Source organism: Oncorhynchus masou, chromosome 25 (assembly GCF_036934945.1).
Source record: "Oncorhynchus masou masou isolate Uvic2021 chromosome 25, UVic_Omas_1.1, whole genome shotgun sequence".
Classification (NCBI taxonomy): Eukaryota; Metazoa; Chordata; class Actinopteri; order Salmoniformes; family Salmonidae; genus Oncorhynchus; species Oncorhynchus masou.
The window spans coordinates 47,060,647-47,085,785 of record NC_088236.1 but is presented as its reverse complement, the minus strand read 5'-3'; the positions used below and the strand labels follow the sequence as shown (position 1 = coordinate 47,085,785).

At 43.9% G+C, this 25,139-nt stretch overlaps 2 protein-coding genes across 2 annotated transcripts in view; both read left to right on the top strand.

The window, feature by feature from the left end:
- The window catches only part of LOC135514414 (glutamate receptor ionotropic, delta-2-like), a 557,726-nt gene extending 538,704 nt beyond the window's left edge, over positions 1-19,022 (top strand). Inside the window, exons 15-16 of the mRNA XM_064937891.1 lie at positions 5,910-6,150; positions 16,586-19,022. Coding sequence (XP_064793963.1) covers positions 5,910-6,150; positions 16,586-17,014 — 670 coding nt within the window. The 3' untranslated portion in view covers positions 17,015-19,022. The remainder of the gene's footprint in view (positions 1-5,909; positions 6,151-16,585) is intronic.
- A 4,845-nt stretch (positions 19,023-23,867) lies between these two features.
- Positions 23,868-24,764, top strand: LOC135513661 (transcription factor ATOH1-like). The gene has a single exon (XM_064936519.1). The coding sequence runs from the start codon at positions 23,868-23,870 to the stop codon at positions 24,762-24,764; it is 897 nt and encodes a 298-aa protein (XP_064792591.1).
- The last annotated feature ends 375 nt before the right edge of the window (positions 24,765-25,139 follow it).

Sequence of the window (25,139 nt, the reverse complement as noted above, 5' to 3'; positions counted from 1 at the left end):
TGAGTACACCAGATGCATAGGAGACAGATCTTAATAGTAGTTGCAATAGAATAAATCATTATTTTATGTAAATAGAAACATGTCTTATTCTGTATATACTACATGAGGTGAACATAGGGTGGCAGTTAAGAGTGTTGGGCCAGTAACCGAAAGGTCACTGGTTCGAATCCTCTAGCCGACTAGGGGAAAAATCTGTCAATGTGCTCTTGAGCAAGGTGCTTAACCCTAGTCGATCTGGATAAGAGCGTGTGCTAAATTACTCAAATGTAAATGAACAACTTGATGTGATATGTCTGTTTTGGAGCAAAACATGGCAATAAAAGAGCAACATTTCCACAGAGATGAAACATACAGAAAAATGTTATCGTATTACTCCACTTAGTGCATGAAAGCAGTGATAAACGACTAAGCTCTTAGGGTAGCTTTCCACATTGACCAATCTTCTTTGGCCACGATCTCAAGTATTTTGTTTACTATAAAGTATAATCACTTTTTTTCCAGTTCTTTTCTTTCAAGCTACTAAAATGCTTACTGACAAGCCCTTAACAAACAATGCCGTTTTAAGAAAAATACCTAAAAACATAAGAGATAAAGTAACAAGTGATTAAAGAGCAGCAGTAAAAATAACAATAGCGAGGCAATATACAGGGGGTACCGGTACAGAGTCAATGTGCGAGGGTCACCGGTTAGTCGAGATAATTGAGGTAATATATACACGTGAGTAGTGTTAATAAAGTGACTTATGCATAGATAATAGCAGAGAGTAGCAGCAGTGTAAAATAGTGGGGCAATGCAAGTAGTCTGGGTAGCCAATTGATTAGATGTTCAGGAGTCTTACGGCTTGTGGGTAGAAGCTGTTTAGAAGCCTCTTGGACCTAGACTTGGCGCTCTGGTACCGCTTGCCATGCGGTAGCAAAGAGAACAGTCTATGACTAGGGTGGCTGGAGTCTTTGACAATTTTTTGGGCCTTCCTCTGACACCGCCTGGTATAGAGGTCCTGTATGGCAGGAAGCTTGGCCCCAGTGATGTACTGGGTCGGAGGCCAAGCAGTTGCCACACCAGGCCATACCATGCTCTCGATGGTACAGCTGTAGAACCTTTTGAGGATCTGAGGACCCATGTCAAATCTTTTCAGTCTCCTGTGGGGGAATAGGTTTTGTTGTGCCCTCTTCACGACTGTCTTGGTGGGCTTGGACCATGTTAGTTTGTTGGTGATTTGGACACCAAGAAACTTGAAGCTCTCAACCTGCTCCACTACAGCCACGTCGATGAGAATGGGGGAGTGCTCAGCCCTGCTTTTCCTGTAGTCCACAATCATCTCCTTAGTCTTGATCACATTGAGGGAGAGGTTGTTGTCCTAACACCACATGGCCAGGTCTTTGACAACCTTGTCATTGTTGGTGATCAGGAACACTGTTGTGTCATCAGCAAACTTAATGATGGTGTTGGAGTCGTGCCTGGCTGTGCAGTCATGAGTGAACGGGGAGTACAGGAAAGGACTGAGCACACACCCCTGAGGGAACCCTGTGTTGAGGATCAGCGTGGTGGATGTGTTGTCACCTACCCTTACCACCTGGGGGCGGCCCATTAGTTGCAGAGGGAAGTGTTTAGTCTCAGGGTCCTAGCTTAGTGTTGAGCTTTGAGGGCACTATGGTGTTGAACGCTGAGTTGTAGTCAATGAATAGTATTTTCACATAGGTGTTCCTTTTGTCCAGGTGTGAAAGGACAGTGTGGAGTGCAATAGAGATTGCATCATCTGTGGATCTGTTTTGGCAGGGTGCAAATTGGAGTGGGTATAGGGTTTCTGGGATAATGGTGTTGATGTGAGTCATGACCAGCCTTTCAAAGCACTTCATGGCTACAGATGTAGCTACGGGTCGGAAGTCATTTAGGCAGGTTACCTTAGTGTTCTTGGGCACAGGGACTATGGTGGTCTGCTTGAAACATGTTGGTATTACAGACTCAGACAGGGAGAGATTGAAAATGTCAGTGAAAATACTTGCCAGTTTGTCAGCGCATGCTCGGAGTACATGTCCTGGTAATCCGTCTGGTCCTGCAGCCTTGTGAATGTTGACCTGTTTAAAGGTCTTACTCACATCGGCTGCGGAGAGCGTGATCACGCAGTCGTCTGGAACATCTGGTGTTCTCTTGCATGTTTCTGTGTTACTTGCCTCGAAGTTAGCATAGAAGTCATTTAGCTTGTCTAGTAGGCTCGTGTCACTGGGCAGCTCGCGGCTGTGCTTCTCTTTGTAGTACAATAATAGTTTGCAAGCCCTGCCACATCCGACGAGCATCGGAGCCGGTGTAGTATGATTCGATCTTAGTCCTGTATTGACGCTTTGCCTGCTTGATGGGGAATAGCGGGATTTCTTGTAAGCTTCCGAGTTAGAGTCCCAGTTTTTTCCCCTCTGGTTACACATTTAACATGCTGATAGAAATGAGGTCAAACAGATTTAAGTTTCCCTACATTAAAGTCCTCGGCCACTAAGAGCGCTGCCTCTGGATGAGCGTTTTTCTGTTTTCTTATGGCGGTATACAGCTCATTGAGTGTGGTCTTAGTGCCTGCATTGGTCTGTGGTGGTATGTAGACAGCTACGAAAAATACAGATGAAAACTCTCTAGGTAGATAGTATGGTCTACAGCTTATCAAGTCTCTGTTTCTGATTGGACATTTCACTAGCATGTATTCCTCTTTTTCATTCCATCTGAGCCAACATCTGAGTCATCTGTTATGTGGGCCTTATCTAAATAAGATCCCTTAGTCTCCCAACAGTAATCCCAAATCAGACCTTACAGTTCTATGTGCCTATGTAGCAGAGGTTAAAGAGGTTAAAATAATGTCTATAATATAGAATTATATGTTATTGAAATAAGATATGCTCCTCTGCTATTATTCATTTTCTAATTGTGTAAACTACCGTTATACTACATTTGCATTTGAGATACTTTGGCAACATTTTTATTTGTTATACTTTGTAGAGGCACAGTCAAAGATAAGTGTTGTCATTCAAGTCACTTGTGTGTTTTTGTCCGTGTGTGTGTGTGTGTGTGTGTGTGTGCTGTTAATTTTGTTTCCTGCGATACCGCAAGCCAGACCTCTGAAATACAGTTCTGTAAATTAACAGAAGGCTCCAATCAACCTTTAAGGGTTTTTATTGGATGTCATTGTTCATTTGCTTAGCTGGACAGCATAACATCATTAGAGAAAAGTAATAACACTCTGCTACAAAACATATTCATATTTCTTACAATTATTTTGACAGGTTAATACAGCTGTCAGTCTGTGGCATCATTATTTGTCCAATATTGCCCTCTAGTGTTTGAAGACCATTCAAACATCTGCAGAGAATCAGGGTTAATCTCATGTGTTTTATTGATTCCTAGTGTCCTCCCTCGCATTGGAGGAGAAGAGTCAAGGTTCCTTCTCTGACTGCCATTGTGTTTTGAGAATGAGGTGAGGAGAGAGGATGAGAGGAATCCAGGAAAAACAATTGAGATTCAACCCTCAGATCATCATACAATGTGAATGACTTAAGTCATACTCAGTGCTTGCTTTTGAATACAAAAACCTTCTTTTAGTCTAGCCAGAGTCATAGATATGGCATGGACTCTACAAGGTGTCGAAAGTGTTCCACGGGGATGCTGGCCCATGTTGACTCCAATTCTTCCCACAGTTGTGTCAAATTGGCTGGGTGTCCTTTGGGTGGTGAACCATTCTTGATACACACGGGAAACTGTTGGGTGTGAAAAACCCAGCAGTGTTGCAGATCTTGCCACACTCAAACTGGTGCCCCTGGCACCTACTTCCATACCCCATTCAAAGTTACTTAAATATTTGGTCTTGCCCATTCACCCTCTGAATGGCACACACACAGTCCATGTCTCAATTGTCTGAAGGTTTAAAAATCCTTTTTTAACCCTTTCTCCTTGCCTTCATCTACACTGATTGAAGTGGATTTAAGTGACATGAGTAATGGATAATAGCTTTCACCTGGTCAGTCTATGTCAGTCTATGTTTTGTGACTCTCAGTTTATATGCCTCTGTCTCAACGAAAACAAGGTTTTTGTATTCCTGGCACCACTCTGCCATGGCCCTCACCACCCTGTAGGCTGTTTTGTTGCTGTTGGTAATCAGGCCCACCACTGTTGTGTCGTTTGCAAACTTGATGATTGAGTTGGAGACGTGCATGGCCTAGCAGTCATGGGTGAACAGGGAGCACAGGAGGGGGCTGAGCATGCAACCATGTGGGGCTCCTGTGTTGAGGATCAGTGTAGCGGAGGTGTGGTTGCCAAACTTCACCACCTGGGGGTGGCCCGTCAGGAAGTCCAGGACCTAGTTGCACAGGGCCGGGTTCAGACCCAGGGCCCCAAGCTTAGTGATGAGCTTGGAGGGCATTATGGTGTTGAAAGCTGAGCTGTAGTCAATGAACATCATTCTTACATAGGTATTCCTCTTGTCCAGATGGAATACGACAGTGTGTAGGGCGATGGCACCATCAGTGGATCTGCTGTATGCAAATTGTAGTGGGTCTAGGGAGTCTGGTAAGGTGGAGGTTAGATGATCCTTAACTAGCCCCTTAAATCACTTAATGATGACAGAAGTGAGTGCTATGGGGAAATAGTCATTTAGTTCAGTTACCTTTTCTTTCTTGGGTACAGGAACAATGGTGGACATCTTGAAGCAAGTGGGGAAAACAGACTGGGAAAGGGAGAGATGGAATATGTCTGTTAACAGTCCAGCCAGCTGGTCTGCACATGCTCTGAATTACTATGCAATTTAACGTTAGAATGTTGCAAAACGAGTTACCTAAGCAAATTTGAGAGTGTTATGATCATCGGTGCCAGGCATATCTCAGAAATGTCTTCCCTCCTGGGCTTTAAACGCACGACAGTGTCTAGGGTTTACAGAGAACGGTGCAATTAACAAAAAACATCCAGTCAGCGGCAGTCCTGTGGGCAAAAACAGCTTGTTGATGAGAATGGTCAAAGGAGAATGTGAAGAATTGTGCAAGCAAACAGGTGGGCCACAAACAGGCAAATACATATTTTTTAATTTAACTAGGAAAGTCAGTTAAGAACAAATTCAGCCTACTGGGGAACAGTGGGTTAACTGCCTTGTTCAGAACAGATTTTGACTTTGTCAGCTCAGGAATTTGATCCAGCAACCATTCAGTTACTGACCCAACGCTCTAACCACTAGGCTACCTAACGGCGCAGTACAACAGTGGTGTGCAGAATGGCATCTTGGAAAAGCACAACTCGTCAGTCCTTGTCATGGATGGGCTTTTGCAGCAGACGACCGCACTGGGTTCCACTCCTATCAGCTAAAAACAAGAAGAAGCTGCTCCAGTGGGCACGCCATCACCAACACTGGACAATTGAGGAGTGGAAAAACATTGCCTGGTCGGATGAATCCCGGTTCCTGTTGCGTCATGCTGATGGTAGAGTCAGGATTTGGCGTAAGCAGCATGAGTCCATGGCCCCATCCTGCCTGGTGTCAACTGTACTGGCTGCTGGTGGTGGTGGTGGTGTAATGGTGTGGGAAACGTTTTCCTGGCACACGTTAGTTCCCTTGATACCAATTGAGCAGCGTTTGAATGTCACACCTTGTGTCCCGAAGGGGGGTCCGACCTAGTACTAGATGGGTGTACCGAATAAATATGGCACGGAGTCTAAGCTACTTACACTTCAGGGCAAGTAGATTATAAACTCCATCCTGAAGAAAATGTGATGCAGTCCAATCTGAATGAAATGTAGATTTTGCCCTATTCCTGTATACACCTGCAGACAATAACACATCTGTACTCAATTTGTTTGTTTGTGTGTATATCTGTGTGCGCGCATCCGTCTGTCTGTCTGTGCGTGCCTGTGCGCGTGTATGTGCATCTATCTGTGTGTGTGTGTGTCAGGATCCTGGAGCTGCAGCAGAACGGGGACATGGACATCCTGAAGCTGAAGTGGTGGCCCCGGGACAGCCCGTGTGACCTGTACTCTGCGGTGCACACCAAACACCGCGGCAGCGCCCTGGACATCCACAGCTTTGCCGGGGTGTTCTGCGTGCTGGCAGCGGGTGTGGTGCTCTCCTGTCTCATCGCCATGGTGGAGACCTGGTGGACAAGGAGGAAGGGCTCACGAGTCCCCTCCAAAGAGGTGAGGAGCTGGGGGAGGCCAGGGTGGTTGTGGGGGTCTGTGTCTGGGGGTATCGGTAACACTTGACTTGAACATTCTGTTTTCCGGATACATGTCATGGTTGTCATGTCTACTGTACATGTTGTCAGTGTCATAATGTAACAGATGTTTGTGCGTAGTGAGGAGAGCTGTCGTTAACCTGTTAGTCAAGTGGTCTGTCCCTTGCTGTGGTGTCAAAGCTGCCCCTGGCTAGCTGGTTAGGACGGACAATAAACAAACATTTGGCGTTTGATAAGATGAACACAGTGAAACTCCGGCACATTCCAGGGTTTTCCATCTATGACACTGGGACTATATAAGGCGTGGGAACAAACCTCTTTTTAGAAGAGGTTCAATTTAACTGACATCTGTTACTGTGACTGCACATGACATAGTATGCGTCCCAAATGGCACCCTGTTCTCTATATAGTGCACTACTTTTGACCTAGGACAACCAGGGTCCATATGACTGGTTAAAAGTAGTACACTATATAGGGAATAGGGTGCCATTTGGGACGCACACATGCTGTAGTATATGAGGGGGTTTGGGTGTATTTGTAAAACGAAAGGGTCCGGAAGCTCACACAAGCTACATTGACTAGGTGATGGTTTCAGGGCTTAAAGCACCATGAGCATCATCAATTGCAGCAACAGTTACTCACTCAAAAGACAAACAGTTCTCTTTAAACTGCATTCGGAATGTGGCTATCTAAATATTTCCTTGAAAGTCTGATTCCTCAAAGATAAGGTATTTTTATGCCACATATTTATGGCCGCATAACGACAGCCTATGGGATTGCTCCAGCATGCTCTAACCCAGACAGAGGCAGGGACAGACAGGAACCAGAAATCAGTGCAGGCATTTCTAACAAACTGGTTCTTTTTTCTTCCTCGTGGCCCTCAAATAAGAACCATTCTGCCAAAACCCCAATTTAGACAGGCCCACTAGGCTAAAGATGGACCAGTCCATCTGGCATTTGTGTCTCTGTCCAGTCCATTTTGGGCCAGAGACATAAATGCAGACTCTTGTGTTAACAACACCATAGAGAAGAAGGCGCACCAGCTTGAAACAGAAACGTATCCCATGTTAAAGGGCTGTATTGAATTTTGATATCCCCTGTACATTTGATTGCTAACACAAGGTACAGCCATGCATAGCACAATAATGTATCTTTCCTATCTTTCTTTCTGTCATATCTCTTCTTCCACTCGTCCACCTAATGAGTAGGTAGGCACAGCCAAGGCGTTTTCATCACTTCCAGACCCAAGCACAGTGGTTATGGAAATGATTGTCCCTGAGACTCGAGGACTGTGAAATCCTACTCAGCAAAGCTGATGTGAAATGCAAATGTACTAACGAGCAGAGAGTAATGCAATTATGGAAAATAAATATTGTCATGCCCAATTTAGTGTTCATTAGTCATGTATAAATTAGAATCACAAATTAAATCAAGCCATGGAGTGGCACTAATTTAGGATATTTTTTTTGAAAATGCATTTTGTAATAAAGCAACGTAAATCTTAGAATGAGGGTCAGTTTACCACTAAAATAATAGTTTACTCCATTAACATTATACATTTTTTTATTTCACATTTAATTTCCTATGTTGCCGAGATCCCTCTCAACCCACCTATCAAGCCACAACCAACCATGCACACACCCTCATCAATAACCCCTCTGCCATGCTCACCTCTCCTTCCCTTCCCACCTCTCCTATCCCCTCCTATTCTGTCCTCTCAGCTGGGGTCTGTGTGTTGTTGACTGGGTCACGACATCATAGCCACGCCACAGGAAGCCGGGTGCTCAACAGAATGCCTGTTTCATCTCTTCAGCTCGACAATAATGAAAGCTTTTGATCAAGGCAGCGAGGCCTGCGTCGTCTCAAGTCTGTTCCCCATCACAGCACCCCACCCCAGCTTTCTATCCCCCTCTACCCCCTACCCATGACCCCCTGCACTCACAACAGCTTTCATGTGTCAGGTTAACTAGTGAGCCTGTATAGCCAGTGGTCATATACAAAGAAGCCCAGTAGCCCCCTGCCATCTTTATTAACCTTCAATACAGGGACCCTGACTGACCAGTGTGTCGGTGCCTGGGGTTCAAGGTCTTTGTAATGGAGAGCATTGAGAAATCAATGTGATTATCACATCGCTTAATTTAGCACTCATATAGTCCTATCAAAATTGCCCTTTACTTTTGTTAGGTACTGCATGGATGTTGGTTGCATTGTTCAAAAAAAATCATATTTGCATGGTATTGATTTTAAAGAGTGACTTTTGTAAAAAGCTGGGTAGTAGTGATCTGTTGCGAGCCCTCATCCTCTTTGAATATTGAACTGATTTGGCTAATTCACATAAAACTGGATATAGAGTGCTGCATTATAAACTTTGAACTTCATACCATTTACGGAATCCAAGAGTTGTAGTGGTAGCCTAAAGCTGCCATGGTGAAAGTAGTGGTGTCTTAGCCATGTTGTTTAGTTGAGCCCTACACTTCACCCTGCCCATGGCCCACAGTGACGCTGGGGACTGTGCTTATGGACCGTGGTTACGGTCGGCAGGGTGGTGGTGGTGAGGTCACATCCTGCTGGGCCCGGTGCAGTGTGTCAGAGTGACCCAGTGTGTCTGCAGTCAAGAGGATATCACTAGGAGCCATCAGCTTCCTCAATATACTGCACTACTGCCCTTTCTCATTAGGAATATCCCTTCCCTCCGGTCCTCAATATAGGCTTCGTCCCAAATGGAACCCTATTTCCTTTATAGTACACTACTTTCGACCAGGGCTTGAAACCATATGGTCAAAAGTAGTGCACTATGTACTGTAAGGACTGCTCCCTAGCTCGCTCACACACAGACAGACATACAACAAGCTTACAACGTGCATACAAGCATACACAGACCAACAAACACTGAGTAATGTCACAGCTGCTATCAGTTGTATGATATCAATCGCATTAGGCTTGTCGCAATTAAGCTAGTGTTCCGCTTTGAATGAAACCTGTACTTTGCACCTGTACTGACCTCACCTTCTGGATGACAGAGGGATGAACAGGCAGTGGTTCGGGTGGTTGATGTCCTTGATGATATTTTTGGCCTTCCTGTGACAGCCGGTGCTGTAGGTGTCCTGGACGGCGGGTAGTTTGCCCCCGGTAATGCATTCGGCAGACCAGCCTTGCGGTTGCGGGCGGTGCAGTTGCCATACCAGGCGGTGATACAGCCCGACAGGATGCTTTCAATTGTGCACCTGTAAAATTTTGTGAGGGTTTTAGGTGACAAGCCAAATTCTTTAGCCTCCTGAGGTTGAAGAGGCTCTGTTGTGCCCTTTTCACCATACTGTCTGTGTGGTTGGTCCATTTCAGTTTCTTAGTGATGTACAGTCGTGACCAACAGTTTTGAGAATTACACAATTATTAATTTTCACAAAATCTGCTGCCTCAGTGTCTTTAGATATTTTTGTCATATGTTGTTATGGAATACTGAAGTATCAAATGCTTTTACTGACAATTACATGAAGTTGATGCAAAGAGTCAATATGTGCAATGTTGTGCCTTCTCTTTCAAGGACTCTGCAATCCGCCCTGGCATGCTGTCAATTAACTTCTGGGCCACCTGACTGATGGCAACCAATTCTTGCATAATCAATGCTTGGATTTTGTCAGAATTTGTGGATTTTTGTTTGTACACCCGCCTCTTGAGGATTGACCACAAGTTCTCAATGGGATTAAGTTCTGGGGAGTTTCCTGGCCATGGACCCAAAATATCAATGTTTTGTTCCCCGAGCCACTTCGTTATCACTTCTGCCTTATGGCAAGGTGCTCCATCATGCTGGAAAAGGCATTGTTTGTCACCAAAATGTTCCTGGATAGTTGGGAGAAGTTGCTCTTGGAGGATGTGTTGGTACCATTCTTTATTCATGGCTGTGTTCATAGGCAAAATTGTGAGTGAGCCCACTCCCTTGGCTGAGAAGCAACCCCACACATGAATGGTCTCTGGATGCTTTACTGTTGGCATGACACAGGACTGATGGTAGTGCTCACCTTGTCTTCTCCGGACAAGCTTTTTTCTGGATGCCCCAAACAATTGGAAAGGGGAATCATCAGAGAAAATGACTTTACCCCAGTCCTCAGCAGTCCAATCCCTGTACCTTTTACAGAATATCAGTCTGTCCCTGATGTTTGTCCAGGAGAGAAGTGGCTTCTTTCCTGCCCTTCTTGGCACCAGGCCATCCTCCAAAAGTATTTGCCTCACTGTGCATGCAGATGCAATCACTCCTGCCTGCTGCCATTCCTGAGCAAGCTCTGTACTGGTGGTGCCCTGATCCCGCAGCTGAATCAACTTTAGGATACTTTTCTGGCGCTTGCTGGACTTTCTTGGGTGCCCTAAAGCCTTCATCACAACAATTGAACCGCTCTCCTTGAAGTTCTTGATGATCTGATAAATGGTTGATTTATAGGTGCAATCTTACTGGTAGCAATATCCTTGCCTGTGAAGCCCTTTTTGTGCAAAGAAATGATGACAGCACGTGTTTCCTTGCAGGTAACCATGGATGATAGAGGAAGAACAATGATTCCAAGCACCACCCTCCGTTTGAAGCTTAGAGTCTGTTATTCGAACTCAATCAGCATGACAGAGTGATTTCCAGCCTTGTCCTCGTCAACACTCACACCTGTGTTAATGAGAGAATCACTGACATGATGTCAGCTGGTCCTTTTGTGGCAGGGCTGAAATGTAGTGGAAATGTTTTTTGGGGATTGAGTTAATTTGCGTGGCAAAGAAGGACTTTGCAATTAATTGCAATTCATCTGATCACTCTTCATAACATTCTGGAGTATATGCAAATTGCCATCATACAAAGAGAACAAGCAGACTTTGTGAAAATTAATATTTGTGTCATTCTCAAAACTTTTAGCCACGATTGTATATGCCAAGGAACTTGAAGCTTTCCACCTACTCCGCTGCGGTCCCGTCGATGTAGATAGGGGGGTGCACCCTCCGCTGTCTCCTGAAGTCCACGACCATCTCCTTTGTTATGTTGACGTTGAGTGAGAGGTTGTTTTCCAGGCACCACACTCCCAGAGCCCTCACCTCCTCCCTGTAGGCTGTCTCTCCCTGTAAGCTGTCCCATTTGTTGTCAGTTTTGCATAACGCCTCGATGATTTCCAGTACTTCCATTCTCCTTTTCCTTCATCAGTTGCGATCAGAAAAAATGTGTCACCTAAAGATTCAACAATAGAAATAATTATAATAATGTATTATTACTCTATGGGAACAAACACACACACACACACTCACGGTCCACAAACACACAGCTCCCACTGAGCTCCAACCCAAAGCCACGTTAGCTGCCTGGGGACGAGCTGCGTTTGTATCTCTGTTTTCCTCCTGGTACATGAATGCTGCATTCTGTTCATCCCAATGTTTTAGAGGCCTGTCCCTGTTCAGGCCTCTGCTTCTATGTGATCACTGTTAGTGTTTCTGTGTTGCGTCTCTGTGTTGTGTTTTGTTGTGTTGTGGGATGTGTTGTGTAATGATTAACACGGTGATGAGGCATCCATGTGATGAATAGAGTTCAGTAGAGTTAGTCCTCTACTACTGGTCACAAACTCCAATGAGGCTTTGCTAAAAATCTACCCTCCAAGCAGATATAGGATTGTGGTGTTGGGGGTCTCTTAAATGAAAGCATTTCAATCCTTCAATGTTGCAGGATTAATTTCCAACACAAACAGATTGCCAGATGCATTTTGACATATCTAGCACATACATTAGTTCATGTTAGTGTTGGGATAGGTCCCTTGTTCATAGGCACAACAGTAATATAGTCTACACACACATATAGGCCCACTGTGTCTTTTAACCAGTTTAGTTAAGTTTATTGGGATCCCTATTAGCTCTTACTCATTCAGCAGGTACTCTTCCTGGGGTCCACACAAAATGTAAAATACATGGCACAGTACAGGGCAGTTATACAATAGCACAAAGGCAATACTACCATAAATCCTTATCCTCTGTTCACCAATGTATCTCCTTTGCTGCTATATGGTATGACTGTGCTTCTGTGGCTATATACATGTACCACAGATGTTGATGTTACTTGGAGTCGTTTGGGTGGTGGGTGGTGGATCTGTCTTGCTATATACCGTGTGTAATGATAAAGGAAGAGAGGGTGGCTAAGGAGTATTGGACACTACACACAATGAACGGCCACTTTGTTCACAATGTTGAGCACAAAATGTTTGATCATGTCTGATTTACTGTCCCTGCTGGCTGAAGCTCTCATCCCCTTTTGGTTTTGTTTTGTAGATAAGTACACTGTGTTGAGGGTAAAGCGGGCGAGGGAGAGCAATACAAAATGCCATTTTTCACCCTTCCAGGTATATCTTCGAAGGCTCCTCCTCGGACGTAACAAAAAAAGTCCACAGAGCGTTTGTGTGTGTGTTTGTATGGGCTGACTGTGCTGTCTTTTCTACTCACCCCCGCCTCTCCTCCGACAAAATCCCTCCTTCATCCTCCCATTTGCCTGCTCTCATCCTTTCTCTGTCCGTGTGTACGTCTGTCTGCCACTGTCTCTCTGTCCTTGCACAAACACCCACAAACACACATACACAGACACAGGCTGATGGCACTTCCGCCAGGCAAGCTGAACTGTGCCACCACCAACATGACACCCATCACGACATCCCCCTCACCACTCTCAGGACTGCCCCCTCCCCCCATTATCCCCAGTCACCCGCATGCTGTGACATCCCGTGTGCCTTGATCGTCCAGCACAGGGTTGAACCCAACGACGATCCCTCCCAAATCGTCCCTAAAATAAGAATGACCTCTTTCGCTGCCTCTCCTCCCACCTCCAGGTTATACCTATGACAGATGCTTTAAATAGGAGCGGATGCTGTGAGATTCTTGTTAGAGCTAACTCAAACCATTCGGTTGTGGAATTACAACCCAGATTGTCATATTTATTGCTTTTCTGCTGACAACAACAAAACTATCGCATTGATGGCATTTCTAGTCACTGGCACCGCCTGCCAACCTGTAAGCTATGATGCCTTTCCTCCACTAGAGGGCTTGCAGCATGTTCTCGCCGACCAAGCGTAATATGGTTAGGTGTGCAGTCATGTAATGGGTTAACAGGTGTATGTTATGCTCGATAGAAATGTATGTTTAGCTAATGTCTGCAGTGTAAATCTGTACATTTCAATTCATATGAATGAAAGTGAGCCCCTCAAACGTGAATGAATTCCCCCCAAAATGGAAGCCTACACATCTGATTGAAACAGAGGCTAGAACATTTGTTAACTCTGTCTTATATTTTGCTTTGTGTGTTAGCAAAATGCTACAACACGTAACAATCATCTTCCAACAGGCCGGTCCTCTCGTCATACGGTAGTTAACCATAAGGTGACCTGGCTCTAGCAGTCAACTGACTGGCCCTCTGTCACTCACTGTTTTTCTCTCACCGACTCCTTCCTCGTTCCTTTACTTTCAACCACCCCTCCTTCCTCAATCCCCCCCACTCCTGGGTGTGTGGCATGACCAGATCACCACAAACAGTACCCCCTCCTGCCCCCTCCCCCTCTGAGATGGAGAGGGTAACCCGGGGCAAGACCCCCCTCCACTCCACATGGTCAGTAGCTCTGTCAGTGACTCTGTGTTTGTACCCACCACCGGGGATGCCCTCTCCCAAAATTGAGTAAGCGCTATGTGTTCCTCCACCTCCATCCAACGGTACCCCACTCCCTGTTCCCCCACAAGGGACACAATCATCTTGCATCTTTCCTCTCAGCACGAGCATGAAACTCCTCTCTGAGTGTGACCATCACAAAGATGTGAACCAATCATTTTATGTGGATGTAGTAGTGCTATTTATATGTCTGTATCACACTTTTTTTACTTTTTTTTTACAAATCTAGTTTTTGTTCAAGATGAACATATGGGAAAGATGGGTAAACCCCTTTCCCCTCCAACTGTATTCACAAAACCAGTCATTAAATACATGTAGCTACCTTGCACTTTAACTAGTGTGTAAATGTAAGCATCTGCACACATTTAATGCCTACGTGACAACATTGCAACATGTTGCAGAAAAAAAATGACTGAATCCTAATCTGACAGTTGTGTCGCATTTGTAATCTATTTTCTCGTCGACTTGCTCCACGAGGAGCGGTCAGTAATTAATAAGACCATATTAATGCTTGATTGGTTGTTCAGCATGGCATGCTCAATTCGAACAGCACGTTGCCTTTAGCGGTGTGTGTGTTTGGATTCCAGAGGAGCTGCAACCCCCTGTAGACCCTGGAGATATACAGTGGGGAGAACAAGTTTTTGATACACTGCCGATGTTGTAGGTTTTCCTACTTACAAAGCATGTCGAGGTCTGTAATTGTTTATCATGGGTACACTTCAACTGTGAGAGACGGAATCTAAAGCAAAAATCCAGAAAATCACATTGTGTGATTTTTAAGTAATTCATTTGCATTTTATTGCATGACATAAGTTTTTGATCACCTACCAACCAGTAACAATTCGGGCTCTCACAGACCTGTTAGTTTTTCTTTACGAAGCCCTCCTGTTCTCCACTCATTACCTGTATTAACTGCACCTGTTTGAACTCGTTAGCTGTATAAAAGACACCTGTCCACACACTCAATCAAACAGACCAACCTCTCCACAATGGCCAAGACCAGAGAGCTGTGTAAGGACATCAGAGATAAAATTGTAGACCTGCACAAGGCTGGGATGGGCTACAGGACAATAGGCAAGCAGCTTGGTGAGAAGGCAACAACTGTTGGCACAATTATTAGAAATTGAAGAAGTTCAAGATGATGGTCAATCACCCTCGGTCTGGGGCTCATGCAAGATCTCACCTCGTGGGGCATCAATGATCATGAGGAAGGTGAGGGATCAGCTCAGAACTACACGGCAGGACATTGTCAATGACCTGAAGAGAGCTGGGACCAGTCTCAAAGAGAACCATTAGTAACATACTACTCCGTCATGGATTAAAATCCTGCAGCGCACGCAAGGTCCCCCTGCTCAAGCCAGCGCATATCCAGGCCCGTCTGAAATTTGCCAATGACCATCTGGATAAGCCAGAGGAGGAATGGGAGAAGGTCATGTGGTCTGATGAGACAAAAATATAGCTCTTTGGTCTAAACTCCACTCGCCGTGTTTGGAGGAAGAAGGATGAGCACAACCCCAAGAACACCATCCCAACCATGAAGCATGGAGGTGGAAACATCATTCTTTGGGGATGCTTTTCTGCAAAGGAGACAGGACGACTGCACCGTATTGAGGGGAGAAGGGATGGGGCCATGTATCGCGAGATCTTGGCCAACAACCTCCTTCCCTCAGTAAGAGCATTGAAGATGGGTCGTGGCTGGGTCTTCCAGCATGACAACGAACAGAAACACACAGCCAGGGCAACTAAGGAGTGGCTCCGTAAGAAGCATCTCAAGGTCCTGGAGTGGCAGAGCCAGTCTCCAGACCTGAACCCAATAGAAAATCTTTGGAGGGAGCTGAAAGTCCGTATTGCCCAGCGACAGCCCCGAAACCTGAAGGATCTGGAGAAGGTCTGTATGGAGGAGTGGGCCAAAATCCCTGCTGCAGTGTGTGCAAACCTGGTCAAGAACTACATTAAATGTATGATCTCTGTAATTGCAAACAAAGATTTCTGTACCAAATATTAAGGTCTGCATTTCTGATGTATCAAATTACTTTTGTCATGCAATAAAATGCAAATTAATTACTTAAAAATCATACAAAGTGATTTTCTGGACATTTGCTTTAGATTCCGTCTCTTACAGTTGAAGCGTACCTATGATGAAAAAAATTGCATACCTCTACATGCTTTGTAAATAGGAAAACCTGCAAAATCGGCAGTGTATCAAATACTTCTCCCCACTGTATGTCTGTTTGTGTGTTCTCCTTACTGCAGCTCAGACTTCTCTGTCCCTACCTACCTCTCCTTACCTTACCTCCTTACCTTACCCCACCTATCCCTTTTGGCCCACCTATCCCTTTCGGCCCATCACTTCAATCCCATCTCACTCTTACTTCATCTCACTGTCACTCCATCTTTGTCTATTTTCATCTGTGTTTATCAATCTCTATTGGTCTCTTCTCCTCCTTGCTCATCAATCCTCGTTTCCTCCTTCTCTCCTCTGACTTTTTTCCCTGATCTCCCTCAATGGATGTCCTCACTACTTCTCAATCGACAACCATACTCATGCATCCCTCTTCAATCACCTCACCGTTCCGTCACTTTCTCCTTTCCTACTTTTCTCCTTTAACAACCTTCACTCATTTTCCTCTCCCTCCTCCTTCTCCCCCTTTTATCCTCACTCTCCTTTGACCCTGTCCTCCACCACCTCTCTCTCTCCCCTCGCCCCCTTTCCTGCGCACCCTGTCTCCCCCTGCAGGATGATAAGGAGATCGACCTGGAGCACCTTCACCGCCGGGTTAACAGCCTGTGCACAGAGGACGACAGCCCCCACAAACAGTTCTCCACCTCCTCCATTGACCTGACGCCCCTGGACATGGACTCTATGCCGGCCAACCGGCAGGCCCTGGAGCAGATCAGCGACTTCCGAAACACGCACATCACCACTACCACCTTCATCCCCGAGCAGATCCAGACCCTCAGCCGCAGCCTGTCTGCCAAGGCCCAACAGGGCTTCGCCTTTGGTCCCGTGCAGGACCACCGGACTGGGGGGCCCTTCAGGCAGAGAGCCCCCAACGGAGGCTTCTTCCGCAGCCCCATCAAGACTATGTCCTCCATACCCTACCAGCCCACTCCCCAGCCCAACTTCGGCTACGGCAACGATCCAGACCGGGGCACGTCCATATGAGGCGAGAAGGAGTAGGCCGCACAGCGAGAGAAAGATGAAATTAAACGCACTCAAAAAAAATCTATGTACATAGGAATCTTTTTCAGTTCTGATTTTTTGAGGGGCTTTGCTTTTGTTTGGTGGGGGTTTTCCTGCTGAAACCTGGTGGTTGTCATCAGTCATCTATTGTCATCTTTCTCATGGTTGTCTAGGGATCTTTTGGGTGTGACGGGGCTCTGTTTTCTCTTTTTCGTTTCATGGCATTTGAGGACTGCCTTTCTGAAGAAGCTTTTGGACCCAACAAGGAGGATATGTATTTGTTTTTTACAACAGAAAACACTTTTCTGTTCTTGAGATCTACAAATCGGCAACAACCCTATGCTCATTTGAAGGATGTTCTTGTCTTTGCCTTTCACCATATGGGACTCCATCCCACTCAGTTCTCTGGTGTTGATCATCAATGCCTGTACTCCAAATTTGAAATCTGCACCAAAATGGGTGTCCATTGGCTCCACTGCCCTGCAGACTGAGACCTCACTGTCTGAGCTTTGGGCACGCTTCGTCATTTTTGTGCACATAAGGCTCCATCAATTCCACTGCACTGTACCAGTGCCCATTGACCTGTATTTGATTGTATGTAGTTTGGATATTTTTTTCTCACCTGTACTGTGCTGTCTATTTCAAGGTGAGCACCTCAGCCTCGAAACAAACACTTGAGAGAGGGACAAAAAGGAACTGAAAATATAAGATAAAAGACAACAGAAAAAGAACTTTAAAAAGCAGCTGAGGCTATTATATGTATTTTATTGAATTTGCTTTGAAAATCTATTTCAATCCGTGGAATGTGTTTGGTGAGAAAGTCACACAAAAAAAATGTTTGGAGCTGTCTCATTGTTTTTTTTTCTACCAATTTTGAAAAGCGCTAAATGACTGCTATAGTCTTACTCTTGTTTGCATCATTAATCATATTCAAAAAATGTTTTTTTAACCTAATTTGTAGTTCTACCAGGGCTCAGTCAGAAAAAAAAGTCACATTTCATTCTCCAGTCCACTAACTGACTGTTGTGTACCTGTAAGGGCAAACAGTTGAGCTCAGAGTGAGGAGAACCCCTTTCAGATAACATCCACAGTACAAGCCATATCATTGCAGTCTGGCTTCACCTTGCCAGTTTCCTGCTTCAACAGGATCTCTTGCCATTGGAACTGTAGAGCTGATGGCATTCATTTTGAAAGATCTTTCTTCATTTCTTAAATGTTAAGGGTACTGTTTATCTAACTTTTTTTAAAGTGCCAATTGTTTAAATGAGGCCATTTAGGTGCAGTTTGGGGGGAGGGGGTCAAAAAAAACAATATTTTGTGAAGGGAAAAGTGGAACCTAACCTTTTCACTAACACAGTATTAATATTTAATAATGTTTGTTGTTTAGAATGAGCTTTCAGTTTGTTATCTTAAGACTAAACCGCAAATGTTGTGCGTAGAGAACCGAAGCAGTGTTTGATGCAAGCATTCTAGATGTCCTTTTCTTAAGCTACAGTATGGCTATTGAATGACAATAGGACACAGACAATGTTTAAAGAAATTTTATTTACTATTAATGACAGACACATTATGAAATATGTATATTTTACATGTTGATGCTATATTTGTTTAAAAAATAATAATAATATATCATATGAGCATCGAGTTAGCAGTCACCCTATACATTTGGTTTCCCTCAGTTCCAGCCCACACATAAGCTTTCTCATGTCATCTTGAGTTCATTTTGATTTGCTGGTGAATAACAGAGGAGGCAAGTTCTTAAAAAGAAGCATGCACAACTTGCTATGCCCGTGACATGTTTTATTTCATACATAGAACGTACAGGATTACTTGATCAATTTTCAACTGATTATAATGTGCAGTATTTAATATAGGCCTATTTTGTTGTATATGTGTTGCATATTATTCAAACGGAACAATCTGAGGCCTCTGTTACAAGTGGCAAAGCTTTCTGTGTATAATTTGTCTAATAAACTTGTTTTCTACAGCGGTATGGTTTTTGTAGTCTTTGCTGTGACTCCGTAGGCCTTGCCAGTCAAGATGTTTCAGTTTTCCGATTTCTATGTATGCACAATTTACGATCAAATCTGTGAATGTTTTATAAATGAGGTTCCCCAGGTTCTAGGTTATGTTAATCTTCCTCCCAATGTGGTCTTCATCACTTTCAATGACACATCATAAGAAGGATACTGCCTCTGGAACAGCTGGGCCCATTACTGGGTTGGGAGAGCACATCAGATACCAAGCAAGTCAAAGTCTGTCTGTTTGTGCTGTCATGCCACCACTTGTCATGTTTGGCGTGACAATGAGTGATAAGGTGTAGGCGAGAGCACAACTTATCTGGGACCAGGTTTGCTGGTTTATGTGTAAAGGAGGTGCTTTTGTTAACTCAGAAGACATTATTCTGTACATTTTATGAAACTCTGGGAGTATTGAAATGGAATCTGTGAAAGACCATCCAATAGCTTTTGAAACTACAGTTTTGTAAAAGTCATTTTTGTCCGTTCTTCACAATATGGTGAAGAATCTAATCAAGGGGATGTCAGCTTTTGAAAATAGTGGTATCTTATGGTCGGCTAACTATCATTACTCAAGCAATTGTGTTGTTTCATTTTTAAGCAGGATGTGGCGCTGTTTCACTGGAAACCATTTTGTAGACAATGTTGTGCTATCTGATCTGAAGAGAGAGAGAGAGAGAAAGAGAGAGCCCTTTGAATTGAATTGCGAGCGCGAGAGCGAGAGTGCGTGCACGTGTGTACAGCACCTTATTTATAATAGAGACTTTATTAAACAAAATGGAATATGAAACTAAAACATGAAGGTTATTTTCCATGGTATGCACTTGCCATTGTCTAAAGTTGTGCCTAAAAACAAAAGGCACCTAATCATCCAACTTCTGACTGTTCCAAGAACGCCTTAGAATTCCAAAGTAAATAAATACCAATGGTACACAGATACATTATTTTTATTAGGCTATTATTATGATTATTGTTGTTATCGTTATTGTTATTAGTAGTAGTACTAGTAGTACTAGTAGTAGTAGTGTTCTTATTATCAGCCTATTCCTGCATCCCTCCAGTGGACCTCGTTTCCCCGGAGACAGGAATGGGGTGAGCAGCATGCAGACTGCATCACGCTGGAAGCCCCCAATGGTTCACATTTTGAGCCCATTTTCCAAAGAGTCCCCCAAGCGTGTCGAATGGGACATAGAGTCGCCATTGTGCATGCGACATTTTAATAATCGACAGCTACAATATCCAACCTGTTGTTTGCTTTAGGAGCCATTCCATGCTCACTGGACGGCCACTTGTAGGTGGAGAGACGGACCTAGGCGCCAGTCCCCAAGCCTCGACGCCTTATGAATACATGAATAAAAAGTGAAAAGATTCATGTAATTTCATCTCAGAAATTGTAGGATGTTGCCCGCTGTCCTGTATGGACTGGCTGGTCTCACATGTTTGATATTGCTAAACTTTAAGTAGGCTATAGTCTTTTACAGGCTACAATTATTTCCGTTTTTCCTTAGGCCTACCTCATATCGCCATTCGAATAAGATAACATCTAAAAACGTTACAACTTATTCAATCATTCCTGCTATGTGTTTATTTGTATGACTTCATTTTCTCAATAATTATTGTCATTATTATATATGTTGTTATTCAGTAGACCAGTCTATTTTCCTTTTCATAACTGAGTGTTCAGAAAGTGACATTGCGGCTGGTTTTACGTATAGGCTATCTGGTTGCCTTTACGGCTATTCTTTTATTTGATAATAGTTTCTAGCCTATAATATTTTCTCATATTCTTAGAGATATCCTTATGATTTGTGTATTTAATTCGTTTAAATATATAATGTTATTTTCATTCTATAAGAAGGAGGGGGGGGGGCTGCGGGTGTCACTGTCCCAGCACTGCTCAACGCACACACTACTTCCTCCTCGCTTGCTTATGACAGTAAAAGCGCTGTCGAGCCCCCTGCTCATCTTTCCGATCCCTGTGAAGCTCTTTTACCAACAGGGCGTTCCGTAAACCGGATCAAAAGGTTTTGAACCTGTACAAAAGAAAATGAAACTCGAGATGGCCTTAACATTCATAGAATGGAGGAGCGGATCGGTGAATTGACAATGAGCACGAACCCCATGAGCCGAGTTCTTTGGTCAAACTGTTTTCAGTTCCTAGAACCAGGATAGAATATTCTTTGCTTAGTTGGCGCCCTTTTCGTGGAGTAAATTAATTTCTGAATTTCTATGAGTCTGGAAATGTTACCTTAAATTCACTCATAGGCAGATTTTTGGACATGGGAGCTACAGATCTTGAAGTATCCACACCCCTTGACTTTTTCCAGATTTTGTTGTGTTACAGCCTGCATTTAAAATAGATTAAATTAAGATGTGTTTTGTCACTGGCCAAAACACAATACCCCATAATATCAAAGTGAAATTAGGTTTTTCGAAATTTGTACAAATTAATTAAAAATGAAAAGCTGAAATGTCTTGAGCATATACATATTCAACCACTTTGTTATAGCAATCCTAAATAAATTCAGAAGTAAAAAATAAGCTTAACAAGTCACATAATAAGTTGCATGGACTTTTTTGAATAACTACCTCATCTCTGTACCCCACACATACAATGTAACATCCCACAGAGGCCAGGGAGCTTTTCCAATGCCTCGCAAGGAATGGCACCTATTGGTAGATGGGTAAAAATATAAAAGCAGACATTGAATATCCCTTAGAGCATGGTGAAGTTATTAATTACACTTTGGATGGTGTATCAATACAACCAGTCACTTCAAAGATACAGCGGTCCTTCCTAATGTAGTTGCCAGAGAGCAAAGAAACCGCTCAGCGATTTCACCAAGTGGCCAATGGTGACTTTAAAACATGTACAGAGTTTAATAGCTGTGATAGGCAAAAACTGAGGATGGATCAACAACATTGTAATTACTCCACAACCTAATTGACAGAGTGAAAAGGAGGAAGGCTGTACAGAAGAAAAAATATTCCAAAACATTCATCCTGTTTTCAACAAAGACATATTGCTAAAAAAAAGCTATCCAGATTTTGTCCTGAATACAAAATGTTATGTTTGTGGCAAGTCCAATAAAATACATTACTGAGTACCACTCTCCATTTTTCAAGCATAGTGATGGCTGCATCATGTTATGGGTATGCTTCTAATCGTTAAGGACTGGGGAGTTTTCAGGATAAAAAATAAACGGAATGGAGCAAAGAACAGGCAAAATCTTAGAGGAAAACATGATTCAGTCTGCTTTCCCCCAAACACTGGGAGATGAATTCATCTTTCAGCAGGACAATAACCTAAAACATAAGGCCAAGTCTACACTGGAGTTGCTTACCAAGAAGCCAGTGAATGTTCCTGAGTTGCCGAGTTACAGTTTTGAATTAAATCTGCTTGAAAATCTATGGCAACTTTGGCAAGACATGAAAATGGTTGTCTAGCAATGATCAACAACCAATTTGACAGAGCTTTAATATTTTTTTAAGAATAATAGGAAAATATTGTACAATCCAGGTCTGCAAGCTCTTGGAGACTTCCACAGAAAGTCTCACAGCTATAATCTCTGCCAAAGGTGATTCTAGCATATATTGACTCAGGGGTGTGAATACTTATGTAAATGAGATATTTAATGTTCAAAAAATGTGCTAAAATGTCTATAAACATGTTTTCACTCTATCATTATTTTAATATTGTGTGTAGATGGGTGAGAGAGAAAAAAAACGATTTAAACCATTTTGAATTCAAGCTGTAACAACAAAATATGGAATAAGTCAAGGGGCATGAATACTTTCTGAAGGTACTGTTTATGGAAAATATTGTCAGCATTTCAAAAGTTTTGCCTTATACCTAATTTTATTTCATTGTTGACCAACTTACAACCGGGACAAAATGTAGGAAAGGCCCTATAGCCACAAGGAACGTGATGATGATGATTATGACACGGCTTTATGATCATCCATTTTCGTTTGACAAATTTAGGTTTTAATTACACTATTCTGGATATTAGTCCTATGTCCTCTCTTATAAGAGATGCATACAACTGGGCGCAGACCTCAGTTCAACATCTAGTTTACATTTGGTTGAGTTGTGAACTGAAGTGAATTCATCGTGAAATCAACAAAAAATGTCATCACTTCATTGGATTTAGGTTAGGTGAGGTTGGGTGAAAAAAAAGAAAAGAAATTACCTTAAGTTGATGACTTTTTGCAAATCCAATTAGTTTTTCACGTTGATTGAACTGTCATCAATTTTATTTTTTTGAGGTTGAAATGACGTGCTAAGCAGTTTTTATCCGGTGGGATAGGCCTACATTGTCAATTTCGAAATGACTGTCTTTACTATTGAAGATGTAAAGAAGAAGTTATTGACATGCGGTTTTGGACAGGTGCATGGACATCCTCAAACAGTCCACGAGCTGAAGCTCGCGCTGTCCACACTCCTAACCATATAGCTATATCCCTGCGTGTGACCTGAGGGACTGCCCTTTGTGCGGTTAAACAGTTAAACCGAGGCATTATCATAAACAGTCTTGGCATAATAACCTCTCTCGGGTTTTCCGAGACTTCTGATTGGTCGCCAACACGCGCCTGCCCCAAGTGATCTTATTGGTCAAAGCGCCACGCGACCAGCTGAGAAAGGGGGCTCCCAGGCGCGTGCCGCTTTTTAAAGCGATGCCGCGCCTTGAGACACTAGAGAAGGAGTCCTGCACGCGACATAGTGCGAGCACAGTGTGCAAAATAAACGTTCTTCACAGCATTTTATATTTTGCTAAGTTTTTAGTCCAAGCCACCTGATTTATAGTTTTTTTTAAATGGATGTTATCAGTGTTCAGGAATGGAGCAAAGGCGCAAAGATGTGCGAGGTGCAGCACTCGAAAATGCAGAGGGGGGAGCAGAGCGAGTACCCATCAAGTCTGGCACTCATGGACAGCAGTGACCCACGCGCCTGGCTGGCTCCCATGCAGTCTGGCACCTGTGCGGCACACGCCGACTACCTGCTGCACTCGCCCAGCTCCAGCTTGGAAGGCGGGTTCCCCACATCCGGCCACAGCCCAAATTTTAGAAAGAGTTCCAATAGTCCGCTCAAAGTGCGGGACTTGTGTCGGCTAAAGGGATCGGTAAACGCCGAGGAGGGCAGACAGAGAGCTCCATCCAATCCCGGTAACGTTGTGCAGAAGGTGAGGCGCCAGGCAGCCAATGCGCGGGAGAGGAGACGGATGCATGGCTTGAACCATGCCTTTGACGAGCTGCGCAGTGTCATCCCTGCTTTCGACAATGACAAAAAGCTTTCCAAATACGATACCCTGCAGATGGCCCAGATCTACATCAACGCGCTGGCGGACCTGCTCCAGGGTCCCGGTGTGGACTCGCCAAAGTGTGACCTGTTGTCCGCCACGGAGAGTCCCCGGGGATCCTCCGCCTCCACCTGCCAAAGGGACGCAGGCACTGGGCTACCGGTCCAGCTTAACGGGATCCCATTCCCAGTCGAAGACGGCTCGCTCTCTACTTTGATGGAGCAAGAAATGCGGTCTCCCTCGGGGACACCCAGTTCCAGCTCTGAGAGCAGAAAGGACTCCCTCCAGTCGAACCGCAGTGACGGAGAGTTCTCCCCGCAATCCCATTTCAGTGACTCGGATGAGATGCAGATGGAGCTCCTGAGCGAAGATGAGCTCTCTGAACTCAAGCTTTCCAGCCTTCACCAATATTGAGACTTTCAAATTGTGTCAATCATATCTGCTGGCATATGCCTACATTTTATACGATAATAGATTGCTTTCCAAAATAATTTTGTTTGGTTTGGGAGTTATATTTGATCCACTGTTAGATAAAGATGATTTTATGTCAGATAATTTGGTTCTGCCAAATACATTTACCGTCTCCTCGGGACCAGGGAAAGACCCATTTGCCATGTCGACTGTCGCGCGCAGCATCGCCACGGGCTTTCCCAATCCCACGTCATGGACAAAACGTAGTCTTCCAAGAATATGCCTGATATTATTTATGTACAGACCTTTGTAATTATATTTTCCATATAGCACACTGCTCATGATTTAATTGTTTATTTGTTTGTAAATGTCCCTGTA